Below are 14,889 nucleotides of genomic sequence, written 5' to 3' on the forward strand. Positions count from 1 at the left end.
ATCTTGTATTGTTCAAGAGACGAACTGGAACATGATGTAAAGGCCGATGATCTAATTCTTTTATGAGATAGGATTGAATATTGATTGCGCAAAATTATTGTAAAGGAGGAAGAGTTGGTATCTTGTTGGTACACGATTTTGTATATATATATATATATATATATATATATATATATATATATATATATATATATATATATATATATATATATATATATATATATATATATATATATATATATATATACTTCATTTTTGTGTTTTGTGTGTGTGTGTGTAAGGTAGCTAGTTAGTCAAGGTTTTAGAGATATTCCAAAGAGCATTACTATGTGTACTGCTGGAAGTTAACGTGAGACGTCACACATTTAGGAACATCGTCATTAGTCACCTGCTTGAAATTATACCACGAGACGTCAAAAGGACCGTCTTGAGACACCGAAAATCATATTAATATATGATAAAAGTCGTCTCATAACGTTAAAATAGTTGTAGAAAAGCGTTAAACGTATACTCCTCAAAATACAATGGATCACCATTTCTCACCTTGGCCAGCGGTGGTGGTGGTGAAGCTCGTCACGTTCAGGTAACAGTGTGGCTCCCCAGGCAGGTGTTGGGGGCTACCGCCAATTTCTGTGGTCATTATGCCTTTCCATCACATGTATAACGTCAAGACTCGCTTGGGTGGAGCCATCAGTATATAAAGCGGGCATGGGATTCTTTGGACATCAGTCCTCTCATTTTCTGGCAACCTAAAGCATGGCGTCTAAGGTGAGGTCCCAGATTGTTAAATGTTTTAAGTCTTGTAACTTTATATGCAATAAATTCCCTAAAGTTTTGTATTATTAATATTTAATGAAACAAAAACATTCATGCCTTACAGATTTTCGTCGTGGCTGCTGTAGTGGCCGTCGCTTCAGGCGATCTTTCTCCATCCTACAATCCTCCAGCTCCAGCCTATAATGCTCCAGCTCCATCCTACAACGCTCCAGCTCCATCTTACAATGCTCCAGCTGCATCCTACAACGCTCCAGCTCCAGCCTATAATGCTCCAGCTCCACCCTACAATGCTCCCGCTCCTTCTTACAGTGCCCCAGCCCCTTCAGTATGTGCATATATGTTTCTTTCAGTTCTGGTACATTGATAATCACTTTCCCTAAATAGAATTCGTCGAATTCATTCATGTGTTAATGTCTTAAGGTACCAATTACTTGCGAATTCTAATATATTTTAAATAATACATTTAAATATACAATGAATAATAACGTAAAAAATTAAGACTCACTTGACCGTTATTAGTTATCATATAATTCTTTCCCAGGCTCCTGCCCCGTACAACTTTGAGTGGAAAGTGAAGGACGACTACTCCCGCAACGAGTATGGCCACAATGAAGGTCGTAATGGCTACGACACTGAAGGAAACTACTACGTTCTTCTTCCCGACGGTCGTTTGCAGAGGGTTACCTACACCGTGAACGGTGACTCCGGCTACGTTGCTCAAATCGAATACGAGGGTGAGGCCCAGTACCCAGCCCATCAGCCCTCCCCCAGCTACCAGCCCGCTCCCAGCTACCAGCCCGCTCCCAGCTACCAGCCCGCTCCCAGCTACCAGCCCGCTCCCAGCCACGCTTAGTCTAATCACAGACTCATATGCAACCTTATTTATACTTTTAATAAATGACCAGCCAGAAGTTTATATGTATCAAAATCCTTGATGATACTCTGCGACACTCACCAGGCATACACCCAGAGATCCATGACCCCGTTCTCCCACAAGACACCGTGACACTGCTATATCACTCGCCCCTTTTGTGCCACATGAACTTGCTATTCCACATGACCCTGCTATACCACATGATCCTGTTTTATCACTTAACTCTGTTCTTCCACATATCCTTGTTTTGGTACATGACTCTGTTCTTCCACATGGCCCTACTATACCACATGACCTTACTATACTACATGCCCCTGCTATGCCTCATGACTCTGCTATATCACATGGCCCAACTATACCACATGAGTCATGACTGTTATACCAGGGACGACATCTTAGGGATTATTGTTTCCGTCGTCCGTTAAAATACTTGACTCCTGTTCGATTCATTGCATTAATATGGCGGTATTAACACTGACATTTGTATAACATCGCAAGCGTTTGTCAAAGAGCCGAAATTTGACTCATTTGGGAACTAATATGTATTGTTTTATATCACAGTAGAATTTAAAAATTTTTATTTCGCTAAACTGAAGTAAATATTAAGTCGAAAATTTATGTGGATTGGTGGAGGATGTGGGGATATGATTGAGATAAGATCCTCTTCTTCAAGAATTTAAGAGCCATGCTTCTCTGCCTCTCACAGATTATAGTTTTCTAAGATGTGACATCACTGACAAGTGAATTTTCCTTGAGGATGACTTTCCTCTCTCTATGACTCGCCTATGTAGTTCGTTAGATGGAGGTTTCACATCTAACAGACACTTTGATATAACATAATTTTCTCTTCATATAGTCCGTCATATAGAGGTTTAACTGTGATTCATAATTAGAGATCATAATTCACGAATAACCGCACAAGTCGAGTCAATTCCTAAACTGTGTCATAATATGCTACCTCAACCATTAATTTCGCTGTGAATTTTTTTTTTACTTTTTTAATCAATGATGACAGATGGTGAGTCAATTATGATATTAACATAAAAGTTAACCTGTTACCTCTTACCGCCTCCAACACAAAAGGCCTCCACGTAATCATGTCAACCAGCCCGATCTTAAGCTCACTCAGTCATGTCGTCCTCCGTCTCTCTTCTCATGGTCTGAATCCCAGTAGGTATCGGTCCTCTTGTTCCCCCAGGTGTGTCCCTCACAGATTCGTTTATTATTCTCTTAGGGTGAACACGAAGGATGTGTCCCTACCATCTCCATCGGTCTCTCATCAGCCATCCATCAATACATGGTACTTGTATGCTCACAATTTCTCGTATGATCTCATTTCTAACACGATCCTGCCATTTCACCCTCGATGTATTTATCTATGATACTTGGAAAGGTTATCACTGGCGCTTATGATAACTTAGAAATCTAACTCGCAATGAAACTTCATACGTCTCTCATCCAGTACAAATGAATTTTACAGAATGTTAAAAAATAAATATTTTGTTCATAATGGAAGCTTTTAGGTTCCTGACTGAGTTCACCTATAATTGAGGAATATCATATATTCTAAAGTCAGGCGAAAAATATGTCAATGATTAAATAATAGTAAATAAGAGATAGGAATTAATATTAAAATTTTTATTGGATAAAAAATTAGATATACTGTCCAACCCGACTGTATCCTGGCTACACATATCTATATTCATGGCTGTGAAAAGGTAATGAAGAAGAAAAAGAAGGAAAACGATTACGAAAAAAATTAAATAAAGAAAAGAAAATAAGATTAAAGCATTAACTGTCATTAAAACACGTGACCCAGGGAGCAGGTGACCAGCAATAGAATCAGTTCAAGGGAAACATCCGGTTATGTAATGTCGACAAAAAACGAATTGTGATAATAATCAAGTGACAAGCTGCAATATTTCGTAAAACCTGATCATCTAATTCTTATAAAACAGGGGAAGGTGTGAAAATTATGTTAAAAAAATCTTATATCAGAGACAGAGCGATTAGTGTTGGTATACAGTTTTGAAGATATGAGAATGTGATGGATAGTGCTGCTTGCATATTACCCTGTAACTTCATATAGGGATCGTGGTGTAAAATTCGCGTGATATAAATGCTGCTGACACAAAATTTTCATAACAGGTGTGGTCTTATTACAGAGATGATATGTACTTGAATTCGATTTTCATTTTCAGACAAGTTGTAGTAGGAGAGAGAGAAAATAGAAGTATGAATGCAGAACTGTATCAACCAGAAACAATGAATTGGTAAGAGAACACCGCATCGCGTGATTAGGATTATCACCATTAGTCAAGTGCCTGAAGAAATGCTATGATACATTGAAAGCCGAGACACGAGACTCCAAAATATTACGTCACAAAGTATCACAGAAGATGTCTCGCAACGTGAGAAAAAACCCACAGTAAACGCTCAAATAATAATATTTCACAAATACAATAGGGCACAATTTCTCACCTGGGGGGGGTGGAGGTCACGAAACTCTTCATCAAGGTTACTGTTTGTTCCTCAGGCAATTTTTGGGGGCTACCTCCATTCTCTGTGGTCACTCTACCTTTCCCTAACATGTATGACGCCATGGATTCGCTTGGATGGAGCCTTTGGTATATAATGAGGGCGTGAGCATCGCTGGACATCAGTCTCCTTCTTTCTCGATAACCTAAAACATGGTGTCTAAGGTAAAGGTCCAGATTCAAATGAATGTCAAGTATTGCAACATTAGTGGCTAGAAACTCAAGGTTTTATTTGAGTGATTATTTACTCATACGTAAAGTTTTTGCATTCCAGATCTTCGTTGTGGTTGCCCTAGTGGCCGTCGTCTCAGCAGACCTTCCTATTTCCCACAATCCTCCAGCTCCATCCTACAATGTTCCAGCTCCGTCCTACAATGTTCCAGCTCCGTCCTACAACGCTCCAGCTCCGTCCTACAACGCTCCAGCTCCGTCCTACAACGCTCCAGATCCGTCCTACAACGCTCCAGCTCCGTCCTACAACGCTCCGGCCCCAACAGTAAGTCCATGCACGTTTGCTCCAGTTTTCCTAGACTGATAAACACAATTCTGCAATTTGTTCATGTGGCAATATGGGCGTTTAGGTGAGAAGTTACTTATCCAATATATTCTGAATAAGTGAATCTATGTACGAAATACTTCAGTCACATGATCGATTTTATAGTATACTGATATTGATATGTTGTGATATGTTCTTTCAGGGTCCTGCTCAGTACAACTTTGACTGGGTAGTGAAGGACGACTACTCCGGCAACGACTTTGGCCACAATGAAGCTCGTAATGGCTACGACACTGAGGGATACTATTACGTTCAGCTTCCCGACGGTCGTCTGCAGAGGGTTACATACACCGTGAACGGCGACTCCGGCTACGTGGCTCAAGTTGAATACGAGGGCGAGGCCCAGTACCCAGCCCACCAGCCCACCCCCAGCTACCAGCCCACCCCCAGTTACCAGCCCACCCCCAGTTACCAGCCCACTCCTAGTTATCAGCCTGAACCCAGCTACGCTTAACCTGTCTCAGTGTGATATTTGAACTTATTTATATTCAAATGCATGTATGTAGCATGGCATTATTCGAATAAACAATTAATCACTAAAACTGATATGTATGTACTGTGTATATACCGAAATCCTTAATGCTATTCCCCATCAACAAGTAAAACATCGATATACCACATGACCAAGATGTAGTACATGATCACGCTCTACCACTTGACTGCTGTACCACATGATTCTGCTGTACCACATTACCTTGCTGTACCACATGACCCTGCTGTATCACATTACCTTGCTGTACCACATGACCCTGCTGTATCACATGACCCTGATGTACCACTTGACCCTGCTGTACCACATGACCCTGCTGTATCACATGACCCTGCTGTACCACTTGACCCTGCTGTACCACATGACCCTGCTGTATCACATTACCTTGCTGTACCACATGATCCTGCTGTACCACTTGATCCTGCTGTATCACATGACCCTGCTGTACCACTTGATCCTGCTGTACCACTTGACTGCTGCACCACATGACTGCTGTACCACATGACCCTGCTGTACCACATGACCCTGCTGTACCACTTGACTGCTGCACCACATGACTGTTGCTCCATATGACCCTGCTGCACCACTTGACTGCTGTATCACATGACTGCTGCACCACTTGGCTGCACCACGACCTGCACCACATGACTGTTGCACCATATGACCCTGCTGTACTATTTGACTGCTTCACCACTTGACTGCTGCTCCACATGACTGCTGCACCACATGACTGCTGTATCACATGGCTGTTGTATCACATGCCTGCTGCGTCACATGACTACTGCACCACATGACTGCCGCATCATACGACTCTGCACCACATGACTGCTGCACCACATGAATGTTGCACCATATGACTCTGCTGCACCACATGACTGCTGCGCCACATGTCTGCTACACCACACGACTGCTGCATCACATGACTGCTGCACCACACGACTACTGCACCACACGACTGCTGCATCACATGACTCCTGCACCACATGACTGCTGTACCACATGTCTGCTGCACCACATGACTGCTGCACCACATGACTGCTGCACCACATGACTGCTGCACCACACGATTGCTGCATCACATGACTGCTGCACCACATGACTGCTGCACCACATGACTGCTGCACCACACGATTGCTGCATCACATGACTGCTACACCACGTGGCTGCTGTACCACATGACTCTGCTGCATTACATGACTACTGCACCATATAGACCTTACTGTACCACATGCCTGTTGCTACACCACATGCCTCTATTACACCACATGACTCTGTTACCCCACATGCCTCTGTTACACCACATGCCTCTGCTGAACCACATGACTCTCCTTCTGCATTGGCTCTCTTAGCATGATTGAGGGGGTCTACCTATGCGTATGTCTTGAGTTTATTTAAATCTTCTCAGTGTGTCTCCCAGGCTACATAATGTACTAAAACTATGTAAAGAAACTGTGGGGCGTTTATAGTATGTTTTAGATGAGTCACAAAGGATCAGGGTGGAGGTCTTCTGGTTGTGTTATGTACTGAATACAAATAGTGAACATATATAAAGAACAATGACCAATAACAATTTATTTTTTTGGGTTCGGGTGCTGTTGCGTACTGCATTACAACATTAACACATAAAGTTGCACAAGACATTAACGCATGGCATTTACACATGAAGTTAGCACATGGCAATACCACATGAGGTTAGCACATTACATTAACACGTGATATTAACACATGACATAATAAACACATGATATTAACACATTTAACATGTGACACTAACACATGACAATAACACATGCTAATAACACATGATATTAACACATGACACTAATACACGATATTAACACATATTAATACACAATATTAACACCAAATTAACACTAACACATGAAATTAACACTTTACAATAACACTTGGAATTAACACACGTCATTAACACATTTTTAACACAACATTAACACAACATTAACACAGTATTAACACTAGAATAACACATGACATTCACACAACATTACCGCATGACATTAACACAACACTATCACAATATTAACACAATATTGACACATGGGACTAACACAAAATTAACACATTACACAACATTAATTCACCATTGACACAATATTAACACAATATTAACACAACAGTAACACAACATTATCACAATATTAATTCATTAACACAACATTAACACCACATTAACACAACATTAACACAATATTAACACAACATTAACACAATATTAATATAACATTATCACAGCATTAACACAATATTAACACAACATTATCACAGCATTAACACAATATTAACACAGCATTAACACAACATTATTACAATAGTAATTCATTAACACAACATTAACACAGCATTAACACAACATTAACCCAGCATTATCACAACATTAACACGCACTAGACTAAGGAAAGTCTTCACAAAAAGTAAATAATCAAAACCTATTAGCATTGAGAAACTTTACCCTGAGCTAGTGTCCCCAAATGATGCCATGCTGCAGATAAAACGTCTTTGTTTCATCTTCTTCGATATTAATGGGTAATAAGAGTAACTGGTAGGCGGTACAACAGCAGATGGCCTACCTGGAAAAGTTTAAGAACAGCTCCAGGAGATAAAATTCACCTGTCAACCTTCTCTTCTAATGCTCTTTGTGTTGGCCGATTTAAATAACAATTCGGAAGTTCAAAAGATTAATGTTAATTATATTTCTAAAAATCCAATGTTGTCCCCAAAATTGAAGATATGGAAAATTGTTAGTTTACCTTTTGTCATTAACGTTTCCACACACACAATGGGATTGAAGTTAGATCATATTATAGGTAGATTAGGTTATGCTACAGGCAGATTATATTAGTAGGTTAAGTTTGGTTATAAGTAGGCTAGCGTTGGTTAGATTAGGTTACAAATACATTAGGTTAAGTTGTTTTACGGGCAGCATAGCTTAGGATTGGTTTAAGACAGAGGTTAAATTTCTGTGTAAAGCACATAATTATACCAAAAATCAGAATGACAAATTACTATCTCACTAACTGGGCCATTCACACAGTTGATAATGTTTGTGAATGTGATCCTTGTGAGGCTGGTCGGGTGGTCAATTATGACATGGATGTAGGTCGATGTTCACCTGGCCAACCATTCCCCACTTACTGTTTTTCCGGTTAGGTGGCGGCTCTGTGTGCGCGTGCGTGTGTGCGTGCTTGTGCGCGTGCGTGTGTGCGTGTAATTACAAGTATGACCACTTTGACCGACAGTTTCCAGCAGATCTTTCCTTCAGGATATGACAATGGATTACATTAGTGGTTAATGTGCATATGCCAGGATAGTTATACTACAATAATTATGTACAGTCAAGCTTGTCAGTTATTTAATCGTATTTGGAGATAAAAGGAGAAAATGTTGAGGTAAAGTCTGTCTAAGATGTACTGTATACAGGTATATGACCTTGTAATCTTCCCGTTCTACGGTGACTGATACTAAGTTCTTCAAGGTAATGTCGCAGTTTTAAATGTTAAATATGGATAAGATATCCACTCTTAAATTAACACCCGGGGACTTTAAAAACAAACATGTATATTTCTCAATAAGAATATTATAATTCTATATTTCAGAATTTACTGACACCCTGTATATAACTAAGCACACAATTTACTTCAATGCCTCTCATGAAAATTTAAATAACAAAGTGTACGACCAAACACATTGCCTCACACTACAGTTTACCTCTCACGCAGGTGCGAACAAATTAACAAAATTAAAAAAAAATAACGGAAAAATTATATAACATTTAATGCCACAATATCCTGACCATTGGGGTCTGTTATTCACATCCATTGTGGCCTCTACTCTAATGCTTTTTAGGCTGCCACTCATAGGATGAATATAAGGTGCACAATAAACTAGCCGCTGTCTGCTGCAAAATTCAACTCACTTCGCAAGAATGTTTGTCTACGATTTTCTGGCATCATTTGCTTTTAGTAACCAAGTTCATCAAAATGCTTCACCCATTGATACAATGCGTCCAGATGCTTCACCCACTGTTACAACACCCCCGGATGCTTCACCCACTGTTACAACACCACCGGATGCTTCACCCACTGTTACAACACCCCCGGATGCTTCACCCACTGTTACAACACCCCCGGATGCTTCACCCACTGTTACAACACCCTTGGATGCTTCACCCACTGTTACAACACCCTTTGATGCTTCACCCATTGAAGCAACACCTCCAGATGCTTCACCCATTAAAGCAACACATCCAGATGCTTCACCCATTGATACAACACTACCACATGCTTCACCCACTGTTACAACACCCCCGGATGCTTCACCCACTGTTACAACACCCTTGGATGCTTCACCCACTGTTACAACACCCTTTGATGCTTCACCCATTGAAGCAACACCTCCAGATGCTTCACCCATTGATACAACACCTCCAGATGCTTCACCCATTGATACAACACTACCACATGCTTCACCCACTGTTACAACACCCCCGGATGCTTCTCCCACCGTTAAAACACCCTTGGATGCGTCACCCACTGTTACAACACCCTTTGATGCTTCACCCATTGAAGCAACACCTCCAGATGCTTCACCCATTGAAGCAACACCTCCAGATGCTTCACCCATTGATACAACACTACCACATGCTTCACCCACTGTTACAACACCCCCGGATGCTTCACCCACTGTTGGATACACTGTTACAACACCCTTTGATGCTTCACCCATTGAAGCAACACCTCCAGATGCTTCACCCATTGAAGCAACACCTCCAGATGCTTCACCCATTGATACAACACCTCCAGATGCTTCACCCATTGATACAACACTACCACATGCTTCACCCACTGTTACAACACCCCCGGATGCTTCTCCCACCGTTAAAACACCCTTGGATGCTTCACCCACTGTTAAACACCCCTGGATGCTTCACCCACTGTTACAACACCTTCAGATGCTTCACCCACTGTTACAACACCCCTGGATGCTTCACCCATCGTTACAACACCCTTTGATGCTTCTCCCACCGTTACAACACCCCTGGATGCTTCACCCACTGTTACAACACCTTCAGATGCTTCACCCACTGTTACAACACCCCTGGATGCTTCACCCATCGTTACAACACCCTTTGATGCTTCTCCCACCGTTACAACACCCTTGGATGCTTCACCCACTGTTACAACACCCCCGGAAAAAGTTCAAGCATTACACAAAAACATTGCACTTCGAAGAACATAAGCAACAAATGGTCAGCTATCCCAGGCAGAATGTATTGTCAGGTGTAATTAGTGCACCATGCCCCTGGTAAGCCACATGATAATGAGTGTTATTATTGATCGTGATAGAAACCGTTTATTCTGAATAGTTGTTAAATCAGAAGTTTGAAAGGATGCTACAGAAGAACTCAGCAGTTATTTAGCCTGTATGACATGTGGGCAAACAATGGAGTAGGTCTTCGTCAGGTTGCATAAAATATATCAAGGTTGGTCGTCAGGGTTATTGTAAATGTAACAGCGTTACTTTTACCATGCCTCATACTTGTACTTCTATGAAGCCCAAGTGATTTTTTGCTTCATAACGTTCCCTATATTATCTTATCAAAGGGAAAATTCATTTAAATGAATGTGTTATATAAATAACCGAATTACTATAATTGCGTGTTTACATTGCGTGTCTTAGTATGACAGAATGTAAACTCAAAACTATCGATAAAAAAATCCACTTCTGGGTTTACATTGGTCACATTGACTTAACTGTGTATTTTACAGGTTCTGATATATCAAAACTATCTGTATGGAGGTGGAGGTCATTATAATCGGGTCTTAAGCAAGTCGGGAACAGCTTCTATACTTGGAAAATGTTCTGCTTTTCCTCTTAGAACTTATGACGTCATCTCCAGGAGGGCGGATCCTCCAGTATATAAGGCTTCCGCGAGAGTCACTGATCATCAGTTTTCTCCCATTTGAGCCACCGATAACATGTCCTTCAAGGTACAATGAGTGTTTCATATGTAGAGGTGAAAATGTGATATCTATATTTGTATAAAAACGTACGAGATTTCTATAAATAAGTTTATATTTAAAGATATATCCTTAATATTCTTAATGTTGCAGCTATTCTTCGTGACAGCCCTTGTGGTTGTGGCCTCAGCCGACAACCTCCCCTCCTACAACCCTCCACCTCCAACTCCCTCCTACAACCCTCCAACACCCTCTTACAACCCTCCACGTCCCTCCTACAATGCCCCGGCCCCATCTGTAAGTGGTTTTACGTCAAATTATCCCGTCTTGCCATATCCTTGCTGACATATTTTTAAAATTATATTAAAAAAATATTTATTATAGTGTAAAATATTTAACGATACAACTCATCACTTTAATTTCAGTACCTAATAATTAATTATATAGAACATTTTCTCTCACTGATTAACATTTTTCGTTGATAATAACGTATTGTTCTTAACACTCAGGGTCCTGCCCAGTATAACTTCAACTGGGCAGTGAAGGACGAGTACTCCGGTAACGACTTCGGCCACGAGGAAACACGTAATGGCTACGACACTCAGGGATCCTATTACGTTCTTCTACCCGACGGTCGACTGCAGAGAGTTAACTACAATGTGAACGGCGACTCCGGCTATGTGGCTCAAGTCGACTACGAGGGCGAGGCTCAGTACCCAGCCCACCAGCCAGCCCCCAGGTACCAGCCCACTCCCAGCTATCAGCCCACTCCCAGCTATGCTTAACAATATCACAGACTGAATATCGATAATTATTTACAATGATGTGCACAGAATTGTTTAACTTATTGAGAAACAATAAACATTTTCAAGAAAAAATTCTTTTCGCAAAAATCCTTTGCAGTTCAAAAAACTACTCAAATGAAAAACCTGCGCGAGCTAAACAAAATTCTAATTTTCATGATACAGCGACCTGAAGAAAATTAAGTGAAGAGATCTTGTTCACTGTTCTTCTTTAAATGACTTTTTCGTAAATGATACTGGCTAGTGTGTGTATGTTTTCTGTCCACCAGCATTTCCACTGATGAATACACAACAGAGAGTGAGCTCCTGCAGTTACGGAACAATTTACGTAAGATTTACGTGACATACTGTTTTTCTCTAGCAACATGTTAATTAGGGATTTGAAGATTGCATCGAATTTTCAATGAAAAATTAATTCACTTCGGCCCAAAAACATAAACGAAGTCAACCAAAATAGTCCAACTGGCACTGTAGCAGTTCACACTCCTTATCTGACCGCAACTTAAAACTGTGATGATGTGCTGGGTGTAACTTTATGCTTAACCTTAGTTATACCGTCCAGCACGCTTGTTCCGCACTACATCTCCTGTCTTGCTGGAGGTTACTGACGAGCCATTCTGTGTTTCTGAAGGTCGTGACAGAGTGGCAGTTTTATCGAGAATTACCCCTTAAGGGCTTAAGGTATTGTGTGTATATTGCAGTGTACTGTTCCCATCAAACCCTTAACTTAAACAGGGATGTATCATCTTTGAAAAGTTAAATTTTTGTACATTGCGTTATGTTGTCCTACAAGACCCTTATTAAGAAGATAATGGTATCCAATACAGTGAATACACTACTAGGTCTCATTCACGGATCTCGGAAATTCTTTATTAATGAAAAGGTAACATAACGCAGATGATACAGGATGTCGGAGATGTGCCAGGCAGACAATAAGGAAGTAGACGAGGACATTCATGGGTGTTGGTTTGATAATTAGCAATACAGTCAGTTGTCATGTGGTGCAGAAACAGTTTAAATCAGTTTATTTTTCATTTAATGCACGCTTTAATTTTTTTCTCCGTTTTTGAGTGTTTATCTCTAGCTACAGATTGACACACACACACACACACATCTATATACTGTATAAATATAAGTGATAACTGATTTAAGTTATTTGATAACACCATTGGCGTACAGGTAATTATTTTCTCTAGGAGTAAAAGTGAGAAGTGAGACGGAAAACTTACTTTACGTATTCTTTATTTAATAATGAATTGTATGAATAGATACAATCTTTAAAATTTTAATGATTTAGTATTAATTTATTTATTTTGTTGTATGAAATATATTGAAGGGCATTTGTGTATGTGAGACTTGCTATATATATATATATATATATATATATATATATATATATATATATATATATATATATATATATATATATATATATATATATATATATATATATATATATATATATATATATATATATATATATATATATATATATATATATATATATATATATTCATGTAAATCCACAATGAAAACGTGGATAAATAAATCTTGATAGGGAAAATGGAAACAAGACGCGTCTTTATTCAAGACATCTTGAATCCAAATATATATATATATATATATATATATATATATATATATATATATATATATATATATATATATATATATATATATAATGTGCGTGAATGATTGAAAATCCCTGCATATTATTACCAGGTATCTTGACCAACATTAGTTGGTTAAGATACTCATGTGTTGGCCTCTTTTTGTAACAAAAAGTTGCAAATTATTAAAATAAGAATAAGAACATAACTACTCATTGATTACAACCTGCTTTACCATAAGGCGGCACTTTACCTTATTGATTACTTATGATGATGTGTTCATGAGAAATATTGACTAAAAAACGTGAGCTCGTTTTTTGCACTCATAGAATAATTATACATGAGACTCGCTGATTTTTCTAATAATGATAATTATAGTTTGTCTCCTCGATAATACTGACGTATTCATGATATACTTACCTAGAGGGCGGAGGATACATGAAGAATATTTAAAAACATCTATAGTTGTCCACTTGTCTTAGCATAAGCCAAAGTAGAGTGTGAATTGAAAACTATCTGTATGGAGGTGGAGGTCAAGATAATCGTATCTTATTCAAGTTCTGCGTTGCCTCTCAGAACTTATGACGTCATCACCAGGGGGGCGGATCCTCCAGACTTAAAATTCAATATCATCCAGTGGAACTGCAGAGGTGCTAGAATAAAAATGCTCAATTTCACTTACTAAAGTCATTATTTCGGCCAGACGTTTTTTGCCTACCAGAGACGCTACTTGCGGGTCAGGACGACCCACCTGTATTTGACAACTACACGTCGTACAGGAGAGACAACCTAAGGGGGATAGCCCTATATATTAGGAGTGAATTCGCTCTACAGAGAATCAACCTGAGCGTGAACCTGCAGGCTGTGGCGTGCAGAGTCAAGTTTCGGTCTGACTATGTGGCCGTCTGCTCACTATACTGTTCGCAGGGCGGGTTCATTGCTGGGAGTGAGCTTGAGGAGCTATTCAACCAACTACCAGGAAAAAAAATGATCCTTGGAGACCTCAATGCTCACCATCTGCGGTGGGGGCGGTGTCCGGAATGACGGGAGGGGAGAGCAGGTGGCTGCAACTATATTCAACTCCAACATGTCTCTCCTGAATGACGGTAGTGCGACTCGAGTGGACGAACGAGTTGGCTATATCACCGACTCAATTTCGATAATAATGTTATACAACAATGTGTATTGACTCGTTTAATATATTCGACAGATAATAAATATAAAACAAGAAAACTTTTGTTTTTGTATAGAGGACCTTAGCAGT

The 14,889-nt window shown here is 39.8% G+C and overlaps 2 protein-coding genes across 2 annotated transcripts; both read left to right on the forward strand.

Moving 5' to 3' along the window:
- The first annotated feature begins 709 nt into the window (after nucleotides 1–709).
- LOC121877748 (adhesive plaque matrix protein-like) lies at nucleotides 710–12,086 on the forward strand. Its single transcript, XM_042383605.1, has 8 exons — nucleotides 710–768; nucleotides 881–1,102; nucleotides 1,319–1,624; nucleotides 4,463–4,684; nucleotides 4,887–5,089; nucleotides 9,216–10,158; nucleotides 11,366–11,509; nucleotides 11,722–12,086. Exons 1-8 carry the CDS (start codon nucleotides 757–759, stop codon nucleotides 11,995–11,997), a joined length of 2,328 nt encoding a protein of 775 aa, XP_042239539.1. The 5' UTR covers nucleotides 710–756; the 3' UTR covers nucleotides 11,998–12,086.
- Nucleotides 4,270–5,286, forward strand: LOC121877739 (DNA-directed RNA polymerase II subunit rpb1-like). Its single transcript, XM_042383596.1, has 3 exons — nucleotides 4,270–4,353; nucleotides 4,463–4,684; nucleotides 4,887–5,286. Exons 1-3 carry the CDS (start codon nucleotides 4,342–4,344, stop codon nucleotides 5,196–5,198), a joined length of 546 nt encoding a protein of 181 aa, XP_042239530.1. The 5' UTR covers nucleotides 4,270–4,341; the 3' UTR covers nucleotides 5,199–5,286.
- Nucleotides 12,087–14,889: the final 2,803 nt, after the last annotated feature.

Source organism: Homarus americanus, unplaced genomic scaffold (genome assembly GCF_018991925.1).
Source record: "Homarus americanus isolate GMGI-L3 unplaced genomic scaffold, GMGI_Hamer_2.0 scaffold24523, whole genome shotgun sequence".
Lineage (NCBI taxonomy): Eukaryota > Metazoa > Arthropoda > Malacostraca > Decapoda > Nephropidae > Homarus > Homarus americanus.